Here is a 17,677-nt window from a genome sequence, read left to right on the forward strand (position 1 = left end):
TAGTGAAAAGCTAAAAGTAGTAAAGCTACTCAAAGTGTAATGTAATTTAAATCACTCACAAGTGTAAGTTACTTTTGCGACTAGCCCAGTGAGTCTGGTTAAGGAATAAGACTTATTTGAAAATTCCAATATATTAAAATAATTTTATCCTTTTTGCCCTCAGGTGGATAACAAAGGATGCTTCCATGAAGTGGTGTCAACAAAAATCTTCCAGATGAAGCGATCAGGCTACGACGATAAAATCCATGTGACGGCCATCATGGTGGAGGAGGGGACAGGTACAGCAAGCTTAAAGAGGAACTGACAATAATAGCAGCTGTGAACAGACTACTCACCTCAACCAGCAGAGGAGAGGAAGGGAAGGTGTTGTAAGCATAATGTATTGAGCTAAGACGAATATTTTTTATTTGAAAAGTTTTATATAGCACAAACTTGACCCATTCGGGTATTAAAGAACTTTACAAGCTAATGAGACAGTGAAATACAACTCATTAAGCATAGTAAAAGTGCATACAGTGTCAGAGAAACAAATAGCTTAAGGGGCAGAGAACTGATTATCTATACCACGAATTTGTTCTATAACAGGGGTTTAACTTTTTTCTTGAAGGAGGTAATTGAGGGAGCCAGTCTTATATCAGAGGGCAGAGAGTTTCAAATTCTGGGAGTGGTGCCTGGGAAAGATTGGTTGTAGGTTTTCTTCTTGTTGAAACATTGTGGCTTTAGTAGAAGAGTGAAGCAGCTTGTGGTGAATCTAGCGCCTCCAGATAGCTCAAGCTTGATGGCGAAATAAGTTGGGGTGTTGAAATGTAGAGGTCTGCACGTCATGCATGCATGAATATTAGGTGTACATCTCTTAGGGGTAGATGTATCAAAATTCCATTTTGCGATTTCTTAATAGCAATTTTTAAGGAATCGCTATTTAGAATTCGCAAAATGGAATGTATGTAAAAAATCGCTATTTTTTTGCGATTTCTTAGTCTTCCTTATTTGCGAATATAAGGAATAATTTCCCATGCATTCCTATGGGCCAGGAGGCCCATAGGAATGATTGCGAAATATTTCTCAATTTGCGAAACGCATTTTGCGAATTCGCAAATTGAGAATAATTTCAAGGGTGCAGGGGTGTCTCAAAGACACCCTGCTGCACCCCTGATATTTACATGTGTGTGCATATGGCGCACATACATGCCCTATGGGCATGTATCTGCGTCACATGCCACCTTCACAAATGCCAAATAGGGCATTTTTAAATGAAATCGCAAATTACCACCAACTACAAGTTGGTGGTAATTTGCGATTTCTTAACCAAAATTCGCAATTTCAGAACCCCACATACATCGCATTTAAGGAATCGCAAAATTTGCGATTCCTTAAATGCTTAAGAAAAATAAGGAATCGCAAATTATTGCGATTCCTTATTTTGCGATTTTTTAATACGTTCCCAGAAATGCAAAAAGGCCTTTTGCAATTCGCAAAGGCCAAAATTCGCAGAATTTCGGCCTTTGTGAATCGCAAAAGGCCTGATACATCTACCCCTTATTTACCACAGTCAGGACAGACTTCAGAAGGATACAGGTGCAGTATAAATAAAGTGGCACTGAGCATAATGGGGGATTTATGTAGAATACTCACCACACTAAGCAAAGCGGGCGAAAAGTTACGTACTGTAAAAATGATGTAAAGTTAAAATGAATACAAGTTTGCCATTGCATATTCACCACAGGTAGGAAATGTGAGGAGCGAACAGGCGCAGTAAGCATAAAGCAGAACTGACAATAATGAGCGAATCAGATAGAGAACTCACCACAGTCAGCAGAGCAGATGGGTGGGCACGTATTGTAAACAAAATACAAAGTTAAAATTAATAAAAGTGTAAACATAATGTAGAACTGACATCAATCATTTCCATGTCTGGGGAGGAAAGAAGATACTGTTAAGAAATAAAATGCAGACCTGGCATTATTAATATGTATACACTATACATTCTCTAGGATTATGAAGGAAGGAGCCCATCTTAGAAGCACACTGTACATTGAAGGGCATGATAGATTGTCACAGAATTTGAAAAACAGTCAGAATAGTGGATGAGAGGGTGGGAACAATGGTGTAGAGTTTGGAGAACAAACCAGGTCACAATATTGCAAACACCACTACTGCTGCCTCACTAGACGTACTGTAAATTGGTTACCGCTGAAACCACTGGTGGACAGTTTTGCTACTGCAGGCGGACACCAAAGTTAAAATGCTCTTTTGATTTAAATTGCCCTCTCCTGAATACATAAGTGGTTTCCTCTGTAGAGGCCTTCAACCCCACAAAGGCTCACTGAGAGCAACAGATATTATCATGCTGCTTCCAAACAAACATTCACCATTGCCCATACTCTATTCACTATTTTATCATTTCTTTCAGTATTCTCCATTATCCATTGTTCATTCTCCATCGTCTATTTTCCATTATACATAGTCTATTTTTCATTGTATATTCTCATTCTCCATTCTCTATTTCGATTGACCATTCTCTAGTCTCCATTTTTTATTTTCATTCACTATTTTCCATTGTCCATTCTTTATTCTCCATTGCCCATTTCAATTCTCCAGTGTCTATGTTCCATTGTATATTCTCATTCTCCATTGTCCATTCCTCATTCTTCATTCTCCATTGTATTTTCTCCATCACCCTTTTTCAATTGTCTCTTATGCATTCTTGGTTTTCAATTGTGTATGCTCATTCTCCATTTTCCATTATCCATTCTCCAATGTCCATTGTCCATTCCCTATTCTCCACTGTCTAATTTCATACACTGTTCTCTGTTGTCCATTCTCTATTCTTCGTTCTCCATTGTCCATTTTCCATTTTCCATTATCTACTTTCCATTCTTCACTCACTATTATCTATTCTCCATTGTAAATTCTTATTCTCCGTTTTCATTGTCCAATCTCCAATGTCCGCTCTCTATTCTTCATTGTCTATTTTTGTTCACTATTCTCCATCATCTGTTCTTCATTCTCCATCACTTATTCTCAAGTATCCATTGTCTATTTTCTATTCTCAGGTGTTGATTGTCTATTCTACAATGTGTATTCCCATTCTCCATTTCCATTGTCCTTTCCCTCTACTCATTCTCTTCCAGAGGTTGAGATATCTGGGGAAGCCTCCAGCGAGATCGGCACAACCATTACAAATGTGAAGTTTCTGCACGCCGACCCATACTTCAAGAAAGGGCTTCCTTTACATGGGCAGGTTTGTATCTCAGGTGTACGCATCATGGTCTAAATGTCGTCTTGCATGAAACCCTTCCCCATGGGTTAAAGAAGGATGGTTTTTACTTTTGTTGCTGTTAGATCTCTGTTATGTATATATTCTTTATATATATATATATATATATATATATATATATATATATATATATATATATATATGCATTTCCATCATTTGAGCTACATGAGCCACAATGTGGACACATGGAAAACCCACTGGAGATACCAGCGGATCACTTTTTCAATTAGAAAGCATAATAAAGGCAATATGATCTTCATAACATTTGGTACAAAAGTTATGCTTTCGACTTTAGTCTTCTAGTTGGAATGATACCAGGGTATGGAGTACTAAGTATTGTGATACCATGATATTATTTTCAAAATATTGATAACCGAAATATGAGAAGTTAAATGTATATAGGTAAGTATATATTTATTAGATGGACCTCCACATCCAAATATCTACAACTTTACGTCCATTTATTCTAGGGATACATTGATCTGCAAGATACATAGATGGGAAGTTAAGAATAGTTAGTGTTTCCTTACCTATACATACTTAGCTTGGCGATATTTTGGTCATCAGTATTTTGTCAGTGGTATGGCGGGCAAGCTAGTTAGATGGCCTTGAGTCTCTTCTGTCTCTTCCATCATGTTATTAACCCGTTGCGTGCTGCTGTCGGCCGTTGGACGTCTCGAGCGCTACCTCCCTGGTGCTGCGCACGTCCAACGGCCGACGCGGCCTCGCCCACCCTTTAGAACGCCCGCACCGCGGCGGAAAAACCGCCGCGGTTAAGGCGTTAATGAAAACAATAAATAATCTAACTAGTACATGTAGAGACCTTTCCTTATCATATGATACATGATGGAGTAGGACAGTGTTGACTGTCCAGGATGCACTCCTGTCCCTTCTGCACCATACAGGTGGCCACTGTTGACTATTATCAATGTCTGACTGTACAACATTTTCAGCACTTTCTGGAACGAGTGCACTTATCCCGCTGTTATCCCAGGAACTACTTGACATACAAGAAAGTCCATAAGTGCCATTTTTATGTGCTGCGTGGTATGTTGCAAGACCAAAATGGACAAATTATGAGGTCCTTCTAACTTCAGCATGTGGATTGGGTGCACCTGATTGGTTATGTGTCCCCTCTGTCTTTATTGTAACTTGATTGGGAACACATTTGATGAACCATTAATTACTTTGGTCTTTCCTACACCATGTGAGAGAAGGGTCAGGGACCTGAGGTACCTTCTGTTTCAATGTCACATATGTATTGATGAGTACGATCTGATAAAACGTATTCTAATTTCTTTGAAATACAATCTAGCAATGGCCCACACAAAAGTCCTTGATTCACTTCCTTCTGCACTATATCATTAAAGATAACAGCTGTAATGGACTATCTGTCCATGTGCCAGAACACAATTCAGGGGCTAGGTAGACATTCAATAAAGCATATAAAATAGATCATTCTCACACATGGTCTGAATTTCTTTCATACATTATGAGTACCTTATGCCATCATGCACCTCTCTCAATTAGTCTGTCTCTGTTAGACTTTGTGATGGTGACAGACCTAATAAACCTTAAGATGTGTCAGTTTCACCATTTGTCTTCCCTTTCAGACAGTGTGGTGGTGAGAGAGCTCAGTAACCTTAAGTTATGCCTGTCTCTTCCCTATTTTATCTTTTTTAGTCACTGTGTTAACAATAGACCTAATGGATCCTAGGTCCATCTTCATCTCCTTTAGTCTGTCTCTTTTACGCAAGGTAGTGGGGATAGACCTGATGACCTTGAGTTATGTCTGTTTTTTCATGACTTTTTTTTCCGATTTAGGGTTCGGTTGACGGGTACTCTGTCACAAACATGACAGATATCCTGTCTCCTTTACTACAAGTGCATTAGGATATAATGCACTTGTAATAAGGCTGTTGGGATATCCATCACATGTGTGATGAATACACATCCGCCCAACTCTAAATCAGGCCCTATGTCTCTTTTACGCATTGTGTTAAGGGATAGGCCGGACGTATATTGAGTTACTTCAGTCTTTCCATTACTCTGACTCTTTTATAAAATGTGATGGGACAAACCCGATGGGTCTTGAGTTGCATCTTTCTCTCTATTAGTATATCTTTTGTCGTTAGTGTGTTAGTGAAATACATTGTCAACCTTTATTTGAAGCTGTCTCTCATTTAGTTTGACTCTGTTAGAGTGCAATGTGGATAGTGGTTACGTTATGTTTCCCTACATGACTCTGTTTCTATTACAGAACAAGTTTGGAATAGTCACGATCAACCTTGCGTTGCATCTGTTTCTCAGTCTGTGTCTTTTTCGCAGTGTGATGGTGATAGACCTGATGAAGTTTGTGTTACCTTTGTCTGTCCATCAGTCTGTCTTGTTAGACAATGTAGTGAGGGTACATCTGATGGGCCTTGAACCATGTGTGTCTTGCATTAGTCTGGCACTTTAGAGAGTGTAATGGGGATAGAGCTGATGGACCTTGATTTATGTCTGTCGTTTGATTTCCCTGTACGTGTGACCCAATGTAACATGAATAGACCTAATGGATCTCTCTTTCCATTAACACGTTGACGCGTTTGTTTGGAACATATACAACACAGTCACTCCACTGATTGAGAGTCCCTCATGTCTCTCTACTAATGTCAGGAAGGTGTTATTATTGTAGTGTGTAATGGTGGTGTGAGAAAATGAGGATGTGATACAACTTTGTCCATGTCTCATTACAAGTACATGTTACCACAACAGGAAGTGATGATAGTAAACCATCCTCTGTTCAGCCAATAATTTTCTTGCTGCTGGAAGGCAACCCTATAAACATTTCTTTTCACAGATCCTGTTGGAGGATTCTACTGGGGCCCCATTGGCCAACGAGACAGTGACCCTTTCTGTGGGCCAAGGAGACACCAAATTCAACTACACAACAGACCATGAGGGCAAAGCGTGCTTTACTGTTGATACCTCATCCCATACCGCCTTGGATCTCTCGATACGGGTAAGCGAGCTCACAGAATTAGAAAAGGGGCAAAATCTAACAAATCAAGAAAAATCATCATAGTAAAAAAGGCTCAGTGGATGGGGATTTTAAAGTTTACATGATGGGCAAGCTCTTAGGAATTAGGAGATGCTGGTTTTTTTGGACACAGTCTTAATGTTTTCGTATTACTGAAGTGCGCCTTATTCAAGTAACTATAACAGATGCACTTGGACCAATATTTGTACATAGGCACCAACTGCAGCTCCACAAAACAAACAATGTACGCTGTCCTGAACTAAATATAGGTTCACTTTCCATGGGAGCGGGGGGGGGTTATCACTTTCTTGAATTTTCTATATCCCAAGTATAAAGTCCATTGTCCTGGTATTCACTTTGGAAAGGGTTAGTGCCATTACTGCCTGCCACCACATCTAGAAATTAATACATGTTCTCTCTTCTCCATGAAAGAGGCAGGGCACCTTTATGATGTATTGGCAGCTAAGAAGTTTCTGTAACAGCACAGTGTTTTCATGGATAAGGCAAGGAACATTTTTCAAAGTGCAATCAGCTGAACGTTGATGTTGCATCAGGAGAAATCATTAAAATACTCTGCATTACATGACAGACAATCTTTTGGCATGTTTCCAAGGCCACAAAATGCCCCAATACTGAAATTGCATCTTTGAAATGTACTAGATGCATGTACAATTACACACAAGTTTGGATGAAGTCAGTGACACTGTTGATATTTACACAAAATTCACGAATTGCAAAAATTAACATTTCGAACTTGTTGTCAATTGCACACGCAGGTCCATGCCCAAACCTAGCCAACACAATATATGACTTACAAGTCATGCTAATTTCTGCATCTAGAAAAGAGGATGCAGAATAGAGATTCACCTGAATAGAGTTGGAAATTGGCCACATATGAGGAAAGAAAAGAAAAGGTTAGTACTGGAATCAAGGGTACACTTTGAACAGCACAAGATGTCCATCATTGCTATGGACTCTTACCTTACTGGCGGTGCCACGTGAAATGCCGTCTCTTTTTATGATCTTCCAATTCTTGTCAGTCAAATAAGTTCACATCAAGAGAATGTCAACACCTTCAATCATGACCATCTGTACCTGTCATCAGTGTAACTCCACACCATCAAAGGTTTATTCCTGCCATTTAGGTCTTCTATGTGGGTTCCAAGCCAGATTTGTGCTAGCATCAACCTGGGTCCTCAGACAGTGCTGTTGATCAACAGAGTGACCTTTCCTATGCCTCTGTAGAATCTGAGATGTCCAGAAGAGATGCATCTAATATGCCTAGTCACTTTTCTTTTGGGTTTGCATTAAAGTTTGGGGATTATTAAGCAGTAGTTTACCCATGATAGTGTGCATTGTTTGTTATACTCCTTTTTACCTGATCTTATAGTTTGTCATTTTGCTGTTAATTATGTTCTCTTATGTTAATACTATTCAGTAGCTGCCATTACAATTATCTGAGGAGCTTGTCGGGGGGTGACGCTTAATATTAATGGATATCCCTCAGCTTAGGACATGCAGCTGGAAGCTGAAGACATATGGTATTTTCTGTGCTAAAAGAGTAAAGAAACAACGCAAGTTGTTACAACGACTTGCGCTGGATGGCGATATATACTAAGGAATAGCATGATTTACTAGTCCAACACCTTCCCTACTGTTACGTGGGCTGGAGTTGGAATAGTAAATCATTCTATTCCTAAGTCCAGCGCCTACAGCGCAAGTCGTTGTAACGACTTGGGTTGTGATAACTGCGTTGTAATGGTAGCGTCGTGTAAACACCGCATCGTAATGACATACATCCCTGAATTTTAGCAATTGCTTCCTTCACTTCACAAACAATTGTTTTTAAGCTCAGTCTTTTGTCATTAGCAGTTGTTCTTTGTTATCCCAAATTTAATGTGGAGATTGTGGAAACTCCTGTTAATACCACATATTTGGCACAGTATCTATCACGGCAGCTCTAGACAGTTGTAGAACTTTAGCGCTGTTAATCCTGTTTCGGTTTACATTTTGTCAGGTTTCTCACAAGGACACATCCTACTGTGGAGATTCACGATGGATGTACCCTTCTTACAATGGCGACACTCACATGGCAAAGTACTTTTATTCTAAAAGCAACAGCTACGTAGAGATTCAACCCATCTACGACACTTTGGAGCCCGGCCACACACAGGAGGTCACTGTGCACTACATCCTGTCCGCTGAGGGCCTGGGAGAGAGCAAGGAGGTTGACTTTCATTACTTGGTAAGTACACTTTGGTGAGTTTGAGGTTACATTAAACCATGGAATGACATATGGGCAGTTGCCATACCCTACACAAGACACTCCTTCTGACAGAGTCTCTTAAAAGACTGCTGAACAAAGGTGCATACTTTGGGTGTAATGAAGGTATAGCAGGAATCTTTTAATTGTGTTTCAGGTGTCGCAGATTAGCAGTTCTTTGGAAAACCTCAGAATAACACGCAAATCTAGATGTTTTGTTTATTTTAGTTTATAAAAATCATCTAAAACAGTGGTTCCCAAACCTTTAAGAACCACAACCTACTTTTTTGAATGACAAAAGTTCACGACTCACCTACCTTTAATGGGGGTGATTTTTTTAAATGTAACTAAAGCATCATTTACAGACAGCACATTTTCCATTAAAATGGCCACTAACTTTGCACAGGCATACGATTTGACTGATAATACTATATTGCACACAAATGATAATGTGTAGAAATGAAGTTTCTGTAAATATAGATCAATTGTGCATCACCAATAAAGTGAATTTATTTGTTTTGTTCCTAATAAAATCTCTGTTTCCAACACACTTCAGAACTATAAAACATTTACTTCAGTGTTGCTTTCCTGTCCGCTAAATACATACAATTCATTTATAGGTATTTACAGTTTGTTGTGTGTTGCAAAAAATTCAACATTCTAAGATTGTCATATAACTTACTTAAAAAACTCCTCAATATATAAACTCTGCTTTTCAGTGGAGGATAGATAAATCTATTCTTTATATGATCAATACAATCTTACAATCCAAATTTTACTAATGGAATTTCAGATCCACCCAATAGCTAAATTGTGGGCTACTATTTGTACAAGCCTTTTGAACTTTAGATATTCATAAAGTCAAGTCTCCCTCATGACCAAAGTCATCTAATTTATCCAAAACTCACGCAAGGGTTTACATCATAAGGTTTCATTTATATGAACTCTAAAATGGATTCCTTGTCGACTTTTGAAATGAGATAGAACCCTCCACCCTTATTTTGCATAATAGGCACTGTGAATGACATACGTAGGATTCAGCCCAAATCTCCATTGGCATTAACGCCCTGAGCCCCACACCACTTTTGTTTAGGACTAATTCTACAGTTCCTACCAGCGCGTTACAGATGGTAAACTATATTGGAGCACAATAGTTTAATGTAGGTAATAACTGAGAACAATATACTATTTTTTATGGTATATGAGAACCATAATTTAATGTTGGTAATACCATAGCACAATACACTATATTTTAAGTTAGAAAGAAATAGGCCCTTTATGATTAATTAAATCTCCATAGAGTCCTCCTCATTACCTTAGTTGACAAATTCCTTGATTTCACCAGAAATAGCTAAGATGGACTTTATTGACGGTAGCTGCCAAATATGTATATTCCTCCACAACCCGTGATATCGATGACCACCTTGCATCTGGTGAACCATTCTAAAAGACAAGGGGGCATATTATCAAGGGGGTTTATCTCCGCTTTTTTGGCTTTAAAAGCCAAGAAAGCGGAGATAAAATTATCTCCCTATTACCTAGCTGTCGCTAACAGCAGTTAGCGACAGCTAGTAGGAGATAGCAACCATCTTGGGCCCCACTTTGCATGTCAGTGATATTTATCACTAATGACATGCAAAGTGGGCGTGCCAAGATGTTAGCGACTGGAAACAGTCGCTAACATCGCTATCTCCTATTACCAACTTTTGGAGATATTCGCGCTAAGCGCGAAAATCTCCAAAAACTAACACCTGCCCTGAGCAGTTCTTAGCCATGTTATCCAATGGGAGGTGGATAACATGGTTAAGAGCATTAGCTCGGTAATGCGTGAATATCGCTGACTTTTCAGCGATATTCATGCATTGCGGCCGTTTTTTATCGCATTTGCGATAAACCTTGATATTAGCAAGGTTTATCTGAGATAATTTCTGACGATGCTTAGCGTTAAAAAATTCGTTGCTAAGCATCGTTAGCGATAAATATCGCTTAACGTTGGTAATATGCCCCAAGGATTTTGTCTTGGATTAATGTGTCATAAGTACAACTTTCCATAAGCCAGTCGAGGTCTATAAATAAAAGACATAACCCCAGATTCATCAAGAACACATTTTGCTATCCCTTAATAGCGAAAAATACCGATTCGCTATTAAGGAATAGCAAAATGCTATTCATCAAGAAATCACTTAAAAAATTTGTGATTTCTAATAATTCCTTAATTGCGACTCGCAAATTGCGAGCCGCAATTAAGGAATATCTCCCCATTCATTCCTATGGGCCTAGAGGCCCATAGGAATGAATGGGAAGACAATCTCAATTTGCTAATCGCAATTAGCGATTTGCAAATTGAGATTGCGATTTCAAGGGTGAAGGGGTGTCCAAAGGACACCCTGTTGCACCTCTGAAATTGATGTGTACACATATGTTGCGCACACACATGCCCTTAGGGCATGTGTGTGCACAACATGAAACTTTGAAAAATGCACTTTAGTGCATTTTTCAAAGTTTTTGCCATTTACCGCGTAGTTAGACTTCGCGGTAAATAGCGGCCCCAGATTGCAAATTCGCAATTTTAAAATGGATCATGAATTGCATTTAAGGAATCTCAAATTGAGATTCCTTAAATGCAATTATTCGCAAATTAGCGATTTCTAGAATTGCGATTTTTGCATTTGGGATGATGAATCCCAAATGCAAAAATAGCGCTCGCAAAGGGCCAGATTCTCCGAATCTGGCCCTTTGCGAGCCGATTTTTGTTTGATGAATCTGGCTGCATATCATCAGAAAGTACACGTTTAGAGATACATACCACATGAATAGTAGGATACACAGCATTGCTTCAATCTTGGACTGACAAATATTGTTTTTAAAAGTATTTATGAGAAGTCCAAATGTTGATACTTTTTGTATTTAAAGTGGTAGGGGTTACGAGAGAACAATATTGATCCAGACTGCCCTTCCAGCTAAATGATCAAAGTCTGATGCAAAATAAACATAATCAACTTACAGTGCATAGATTGTCCTTTTTCTGTGCTTTACTTGGTAAAGTTACAAAAGCTGTGAGTTCATGCAAAGTATAAGCATTTTGTGAGAACCATGTGTGGAAGTGAGTATGTGTGAACAGTCTAGAAGAGAATGACAATGATTTTGGGTAAGTTAGGTACTAAAGATTCAGAGTTAAGCATTTAGTGATGCATGGCTTTAGATATGGGTGCTGGACTGATGACAGCCAAAGGTCTTGCAGTTTCAGACTTGGTCAAGGCTGGAAGCATTGATCAAGGATACCGCAAGAGCGAGCACGAGTTGAATATCCACAGCGGTTATATAGGCGAGCTATTTTCACTAAAGTGTCCATAGAAGTACTTTTTGCCATTCCTTTCACTTGTGAGACATTGTGGGTAAGAGACTCACTAAAGCAAAGCATGGGCCCCCAATTGCTAAGTGTAGTGAAGTATTGCTTGACTTTGGTCACCTGCGTGAAGATTCAGGGGCTGATTCACAAAAGGACACCGCACTTGTGGCGGAGGCGCCGCAGTCGTGGGGGAGTTTCTGCACTCGGGCGGCATCTCCACAATGAGAATTCTTGCTGCGGAGATTCCTCCCTGAGTGCGGAGACTCCCAATTACTGCGGGCTCTCTGTCATGAGTGCAGAGGCCCTTTGTGAATCAGGCCTGTAGTATTTGAGGCAGCTGTCCTCTTGTTACCTATACATGTTCTACTTATGCATGGGAGGGTGAGGTTCTTGCTCGGTGGTTCCAAGTAATGTCTATGGAGAGCATGGTAGATATATTCTTGAGCTGTTGGATTGTCATTATATATGGGTTATCATCATGAATATAAGTTTATATTCTACTGGAGTAGATATATTTATTTCTGAAGCAAGAGTTTGCAGATGAGGGAGTCCACTGTCTCTTGTTACAAATAATGTAGTTAAACTCGTTTCTGATTCGATGCACGATTTCTAAAGCAGTTCGATGTCGCACATGAAGTCATTGCTTTGTGCGGACTCCAATCCAATTCGCCAATTGAAAAGGCCAATCAGGTTGTGTCAGGAATGCTATAGTTGGCTTCAGCAACTAAGTTACACAGGTGAACACTTTGCTTTAGAAGAAACAGTGCTTTTACAAGAAAAGAGAAAATGTGTCATGTTTCTATTGGGATATGTCATCCACTTAGATGATGTGGTGATATACCCAGGTTCCAGACCAAGGTCCCTTCTCTGTTTCTTTGGCCTTTGAGGATTAAGTAGATTTTGAAGAATGTTATGATGCTGAAGAATAGCCAAGTATGGAAGAAGGGCAGCCATGTTTACAAACTCTTGAGAATGGATCCATGGCAGGTTGATTGACTGTCTTGTATTGTGCTGGTGAGTGTCGCGTGATTCTGTATTCCTCTTTTGGTTAGATCCATATCCTGTGTTTTTAAACATGAGTATACTGCCATTTGGCACGTGAATTTACTGTGCTTTGTATTTAGAATCTGCCATAGCATGTTTCGTGTTGCTGTAGAGAATATAATATATTTATATGTTGTCTTGCTATGGTTCCAACTCCCTCAATGTTAGCAAGGACCACCAACAATTGCGATGTTCGAAAGTTCTATCGTAAACACATATTTTTCCCTTTGATGGTTTTCAAGTATTAATATCCTACTAAAGTCTATGGTACCACTGAGGCTGACCAGGAGATAGCCTGCTATCCAAACCATTATTCTAGCATCCTGTGACTGAGACATGCGGTGTTGTAGCTGGTCTATGAGAGTACAATTTCTAAATGCACTTTCAATGTCCCTGATTTATGCTTCTGGCAAATTAAGGTTTTCTGGGTCAGCCTTCATAAAACTCAATTTTATGTATTCTCTCCACTCTCCTCTGCTTCCAGGTAATGTCAAAAGGAGGCATCGCCAAACACGGCAAACACGCCATTGATGTGGCACACGTGAAACATGGTGAGTACCTGTTGAGCTTCTTCTACCTTTTCCGATCATTGTTCCTTTACTGTTCTTGCCTTCCTGTGGTGTTGGGGTGTAAAATGTCTTTGGTGAGATTGGACCATTTATTTAATTTTTTAAAACACTTCTTTATTTATATTATATCAAGTGAGTTTCATGACATGGTCACTTTCTACATTTGGGACTCAGCGATATGAAGAAAGGGTGGGCAGTCATCTCATCCAATATGTGTACCTATGCTGAAGTGTTTAAACTTTTTCCACTTGGATGTAAAGGACCATATGCATTCCTGCACTTATAAGCTTTGCCTCAAATTGCATGCATCTCAATGACCCTAGACTCATTCTGTCATATAGGGTGTGATGAGGCCATAGGAGGGAGCTGAGACATGTTAACAGTTATCTATGGATCAACCTTACCCAGCACCATCAGTATTTGGTGTCTTACCAGATATATTTTTTATATTTAGGTCAATATATCTTCAGGTACAAAGGCACATTTGGATTTTTTTCCATGCTAGAGGAAATATTATTTCTTTTCTAAAGAAATTTTCCACTCACCTTCACAGATGAAGTATTGGTCTTTACCTTTCCTCCACAGGTGTGCCTGGGTCTTTCGAGCTCTCACTGCATATTGGCACAGATATCGCTCCTCTGGCCAAGATGTTAATATTCGCATTCCTTCCCTGTGGTGAAGTCATCGCAGACACGACAAACTTCATGGTTGCGAAAACCTTTGACAACAAGGTAAGAGTTTAGACTTAGAGTGCAAGTGGGAGGAGGTCGATGAGCTTAGAAGTCAGTCGGTACATATGAGGATAATTATTACATCCACAAAGTTAGAAAAAGAGTAAACAGAAGAAAGGAAAATACTGTTAATCTCTCAATTTAAGAGATCTGGTCTTACCAGAGATGGTCATAGTAGTTCTGTGATTTAACTTACAAAATAGCACAGCTCCAGGATTTGAGATAATGGGATGTTGAGCATTTAACCTGTAGCAATGGGTTTCCTTAGAGAAGTGGCAGAGCACTACAGAATCACCTAGCCTCTATGGTTAGATGTAGTCAGGACAGTTCACAGGGATGCATACATGTTCATATCTAAGACTGGAGGACTGAAAGAATTGGAACTGGGAGGCTTGGCAGATCAATTTCAGGACTAGGTGACTTAAGGAATTTGTATAACAATGCAAAGAAGTTCATACTTGTGATTGGCTGACTAAGAAGATAAGTAGAAAAGGACAGCACCTTATAGATATAATAATTGAGTAACAAAGCCCAATCCACTCCAAACCTACTTGTTGATGCCCTTATTATACCATAGTGTCTTTGTTGGGGGAATTTAATGCTCATTGAGGGTAGTGCCTACGGCCTCAGACTTGTGGTTAAATGGTATTGTATGGAGTGTATTATTCCCAGTATATTTGCAATAAATACCCTAAGGGACAATGGTAAAACACATACAAATAATTTTTCAGAGAGGTAAAGTTGAAAAATCTGAATTTTTTTTCTTTTTCTTTTTTTGTACTTTTTTATTTGCTCTTACATCAGTACTTCATATAGGAATCCAGTATGTCATTTTCTTTCTCGATATGTACAAACAGTTCCAAATACATCATTTGGTAGAAATTAATGTGCCGGTATGTAGTCTCTGCAGATGAAATAATTCTTTTAAAGGCTTTACAATTGGTGTTTTCAATTCCAGGTGAACCTACACTTCTCTCATGCGGAGGGCTTACCCGCCTCACATACCAGTTTGAATGTTGAAGCCTCTCCTGGCTCCCTTTGTGCCCTTCGTGCTGTTGACAAGAGTGTCCTGCTCATGAAACCAGAGAAAGAGCTGACAGTGGAATCGGTGAGATTTTTAGTTTTTGGCTTACCTGTCAACAAATGTGATTAATTCTCCAGCATGCTTCTGAGTTTTGGGATGTCCCACATCAGGCAACTAGTGTCTGAGGGAAGGCTGCCACAGAAGGGAAGAAGGACCCAGTGGGTGTATGAGAAGGTTTGGATTTGCCTCCACATCTGGAAAAAGAACGTGTAAATGATATACGTGGCAGCTGAGTAATGGAGACGCAATAACAAAGAATGGCTTCCTGATCAATTCTCTGTTCTCGTTTCAATGAATTAGCATATACCAGCTATAGGTTCTTGTAATTAATTACTTCTTGTGTAGGATTTTATTACTTAACCCCTACCGCGCTACCGCGTTTTCCCGCTGTGCGCTAAAATTTAAAAAATGGCTTGTTTATGACAAAGCCAGCTCGTCATCCGCGCAGCGCAGGTAACGTTGATGACGAGCTGGCTTTGTCATCAGCGCTGAAGGGGTTAAAGGCTGTCGTCTTATCAATTTCACCTATTGAGATATTGTACAGAAGCTGTATTCTTAATTAACCCTGTACTGACTGAGCCTTTCCTGTTTAAGGGCAGTGGGAAAATGCCAATGTGTAACTTTGTTCGTCGTGAAAGTGTGTGCACATGAAACCCTTCTTGGGTAGATGTTTGGGTGGGAGTTTCTGGGTTTCGGTGCTACAATTGTCATGGCCCAATTGTGTTGTGGCACATTCCTCGCGAAAGGCTTCACCCAAGAGCCATTGTAGGAGTAAGTATAGAGGAAAATGGAGCATTGTGCCCTCACGATTTGTCAACAGTGGTCCAGAAGAAAATTCACATGTTCTTTGAAAGTTTTACGTGCGTGGGTTTTATTTCATGTTACATCTGTGTAAAAAGAACAGCCAACACGTCTTTCGCCCTAGAGGCCTGTTTAGGCCGTGGGCTTTTTCAAGGCAAAATCGGGTGTTGAGTCAGATCAAATTCATGATTCTATTGAAGGCCGTTGTTTAGATATCTGCGGTCATGGAACAAAAGTTTTGTTCACCATAGTCACTCTGATTCTTCTGTGCAGAGGAGTTACTAGGAAAATGAATGAGTGAGCATATTTACATAGTACAATTTTAGGATCAAATCATCTCAAGGTGATTTTCACTGTACCAAAGGACATCAATATTTATAAAAGTGCCACACATATTAAGTAATAAAGAGTCTTCTTTAGTTTCTCTGTTCTGTAGCAGGATAAAATTCATGAAGAACTTCATTCATACTAGGTAGAAGATCCCCAAAAGATTTTGTGATCTGTTCTAATTTTGTAGAACGTACAGGCTTCAATGATCCTAGCACCTTGACTCCCAAACATCGTTTTGAATGTGACTATGGATTTTGCTATCAATACTTTATTGGTCAGACACCCCATTGGCGAGGACTGGTTCTTGAAATCTAGTAAAGCAGTGAAATGTTTTGGTTATCTGAAATAATCGTGTTACAAATTTCTAAACTTAACATTTGTTCCAAATGAACAGATTTGTTTACCAGGTAGGTGCGGACATCTCATCTACACTCACTGGCTCTATGATGAAGTATTTGAATTGTGCTTGTGCAATTGTTTCTAGAGTACTTAACTCAAACCCATGCCCTGGGTGGAAAAGCTCTGGAAGCGAGGGCGTTACATAGTGAATCCACTGATGTGCTGGAAGAATGGCTGTAAGATCACTGTTGTGTTTTGTCTACTGATGCTTGGGGCTCATCTTTGCCTCAGTATGTGCTGTGAAAATGCAAGACAAATTCTGGGGCCACGAGCAGGAGGAGTCTGATGGGAGCGGGAAGTGAGGGTTGTCACCCAATCATGCATTGACATTCATTAATGTCCTCTTGCTCTCTGTAAACATAGGTGTATGACCTGCTCCCATTGAAAGACCTCACCGGCTATTACCATGGAGGGATGAACCTGGAGGAAGTAGACTCTACGCCCTGTGTGAATCGCGAGCCTCTCTTTCAGAATGGGCTGATCTACTATCCGTCATCCCTGGACAACGAGAAAGATGTTTCTGATCTTCTAGAGGTGAGTGTGATCTTTCCTCATCCAGCACGCTCCACTTCCCGCTCTGATGAATGCATTGCCTTGCTAGCGTTCCAAGGATTGTGAGCCTTCTAGTCCAGTTTCAGGACTTCTTGGTCTAAGAGAGCTCTTCTGCTGAGCACTACTTCCTCCTTATAGTCTGACCAGTCTCCCTATGAATGTGAATGCTTCAATATTTATGTATATATTTATGCATGCATTATGTATTTATTCATGATGTTTAATGATATTAAGCCTAGACACAGAAGCACTGTGA

At 39.7% G+C, this 17,677-nt stretch overlaps 1 protein-coding gene across 1 annotated transcript in view; it reads left to right on the forward strand.

Moving 5' to 3' along the window:
* LOC144767996 (alpha-2-macroglobulin-like) overlaps positions 1-17,677 on the forward strand; it is a 111,271-nt gene that overhangs the window by 31,718 nt on the left and 61,876 nt on the right. The window contains exons 9-16 of the mRNA XM_078651387.1: positions 164-278; positions 3,132-3,241; positions 6,120-6,281; positions 8,317-8,544; positions 13,440-13,506; positions 14,110-14,255; positions 15,214-15,363; positions 17,233-17,403. Coding sequence (XP_078507513.1) covers positions 164-278; positions 3,132-3,241; positions 6,120-6,281; positions 8,317-8,544; positions 13,440-13,506; positions 14,110-14,255; positions 15,214-15,363; positions 17,233-17,403 — 1,149 coding nt within the window. The remainder of the gene's footprint in view (positions 1-163; positions 279-3,131; positions 3,242-6,119; positions 6,282-8,316; positions 8,545-13,439; positions 13,507-14,109; positions 14,256-15,213; positions 15,364-17,232; positions 17,404-17,677) is intronic.

This window comes from Lissotriton helveticus, chromosome 7 (assembly GCF_964261635.1).
Source record: "Lissotriton helveticus chromosome 7, aLisHel1.1, whole genome shotgun sequence".
Classification (NCBI taxonomy): domain Eukaryota; kingdom Metazoa; phylum Chordata; class Amphibia; order Caudata; family Salamandridae; genus Lissotriton; species Lissotriton helveticus.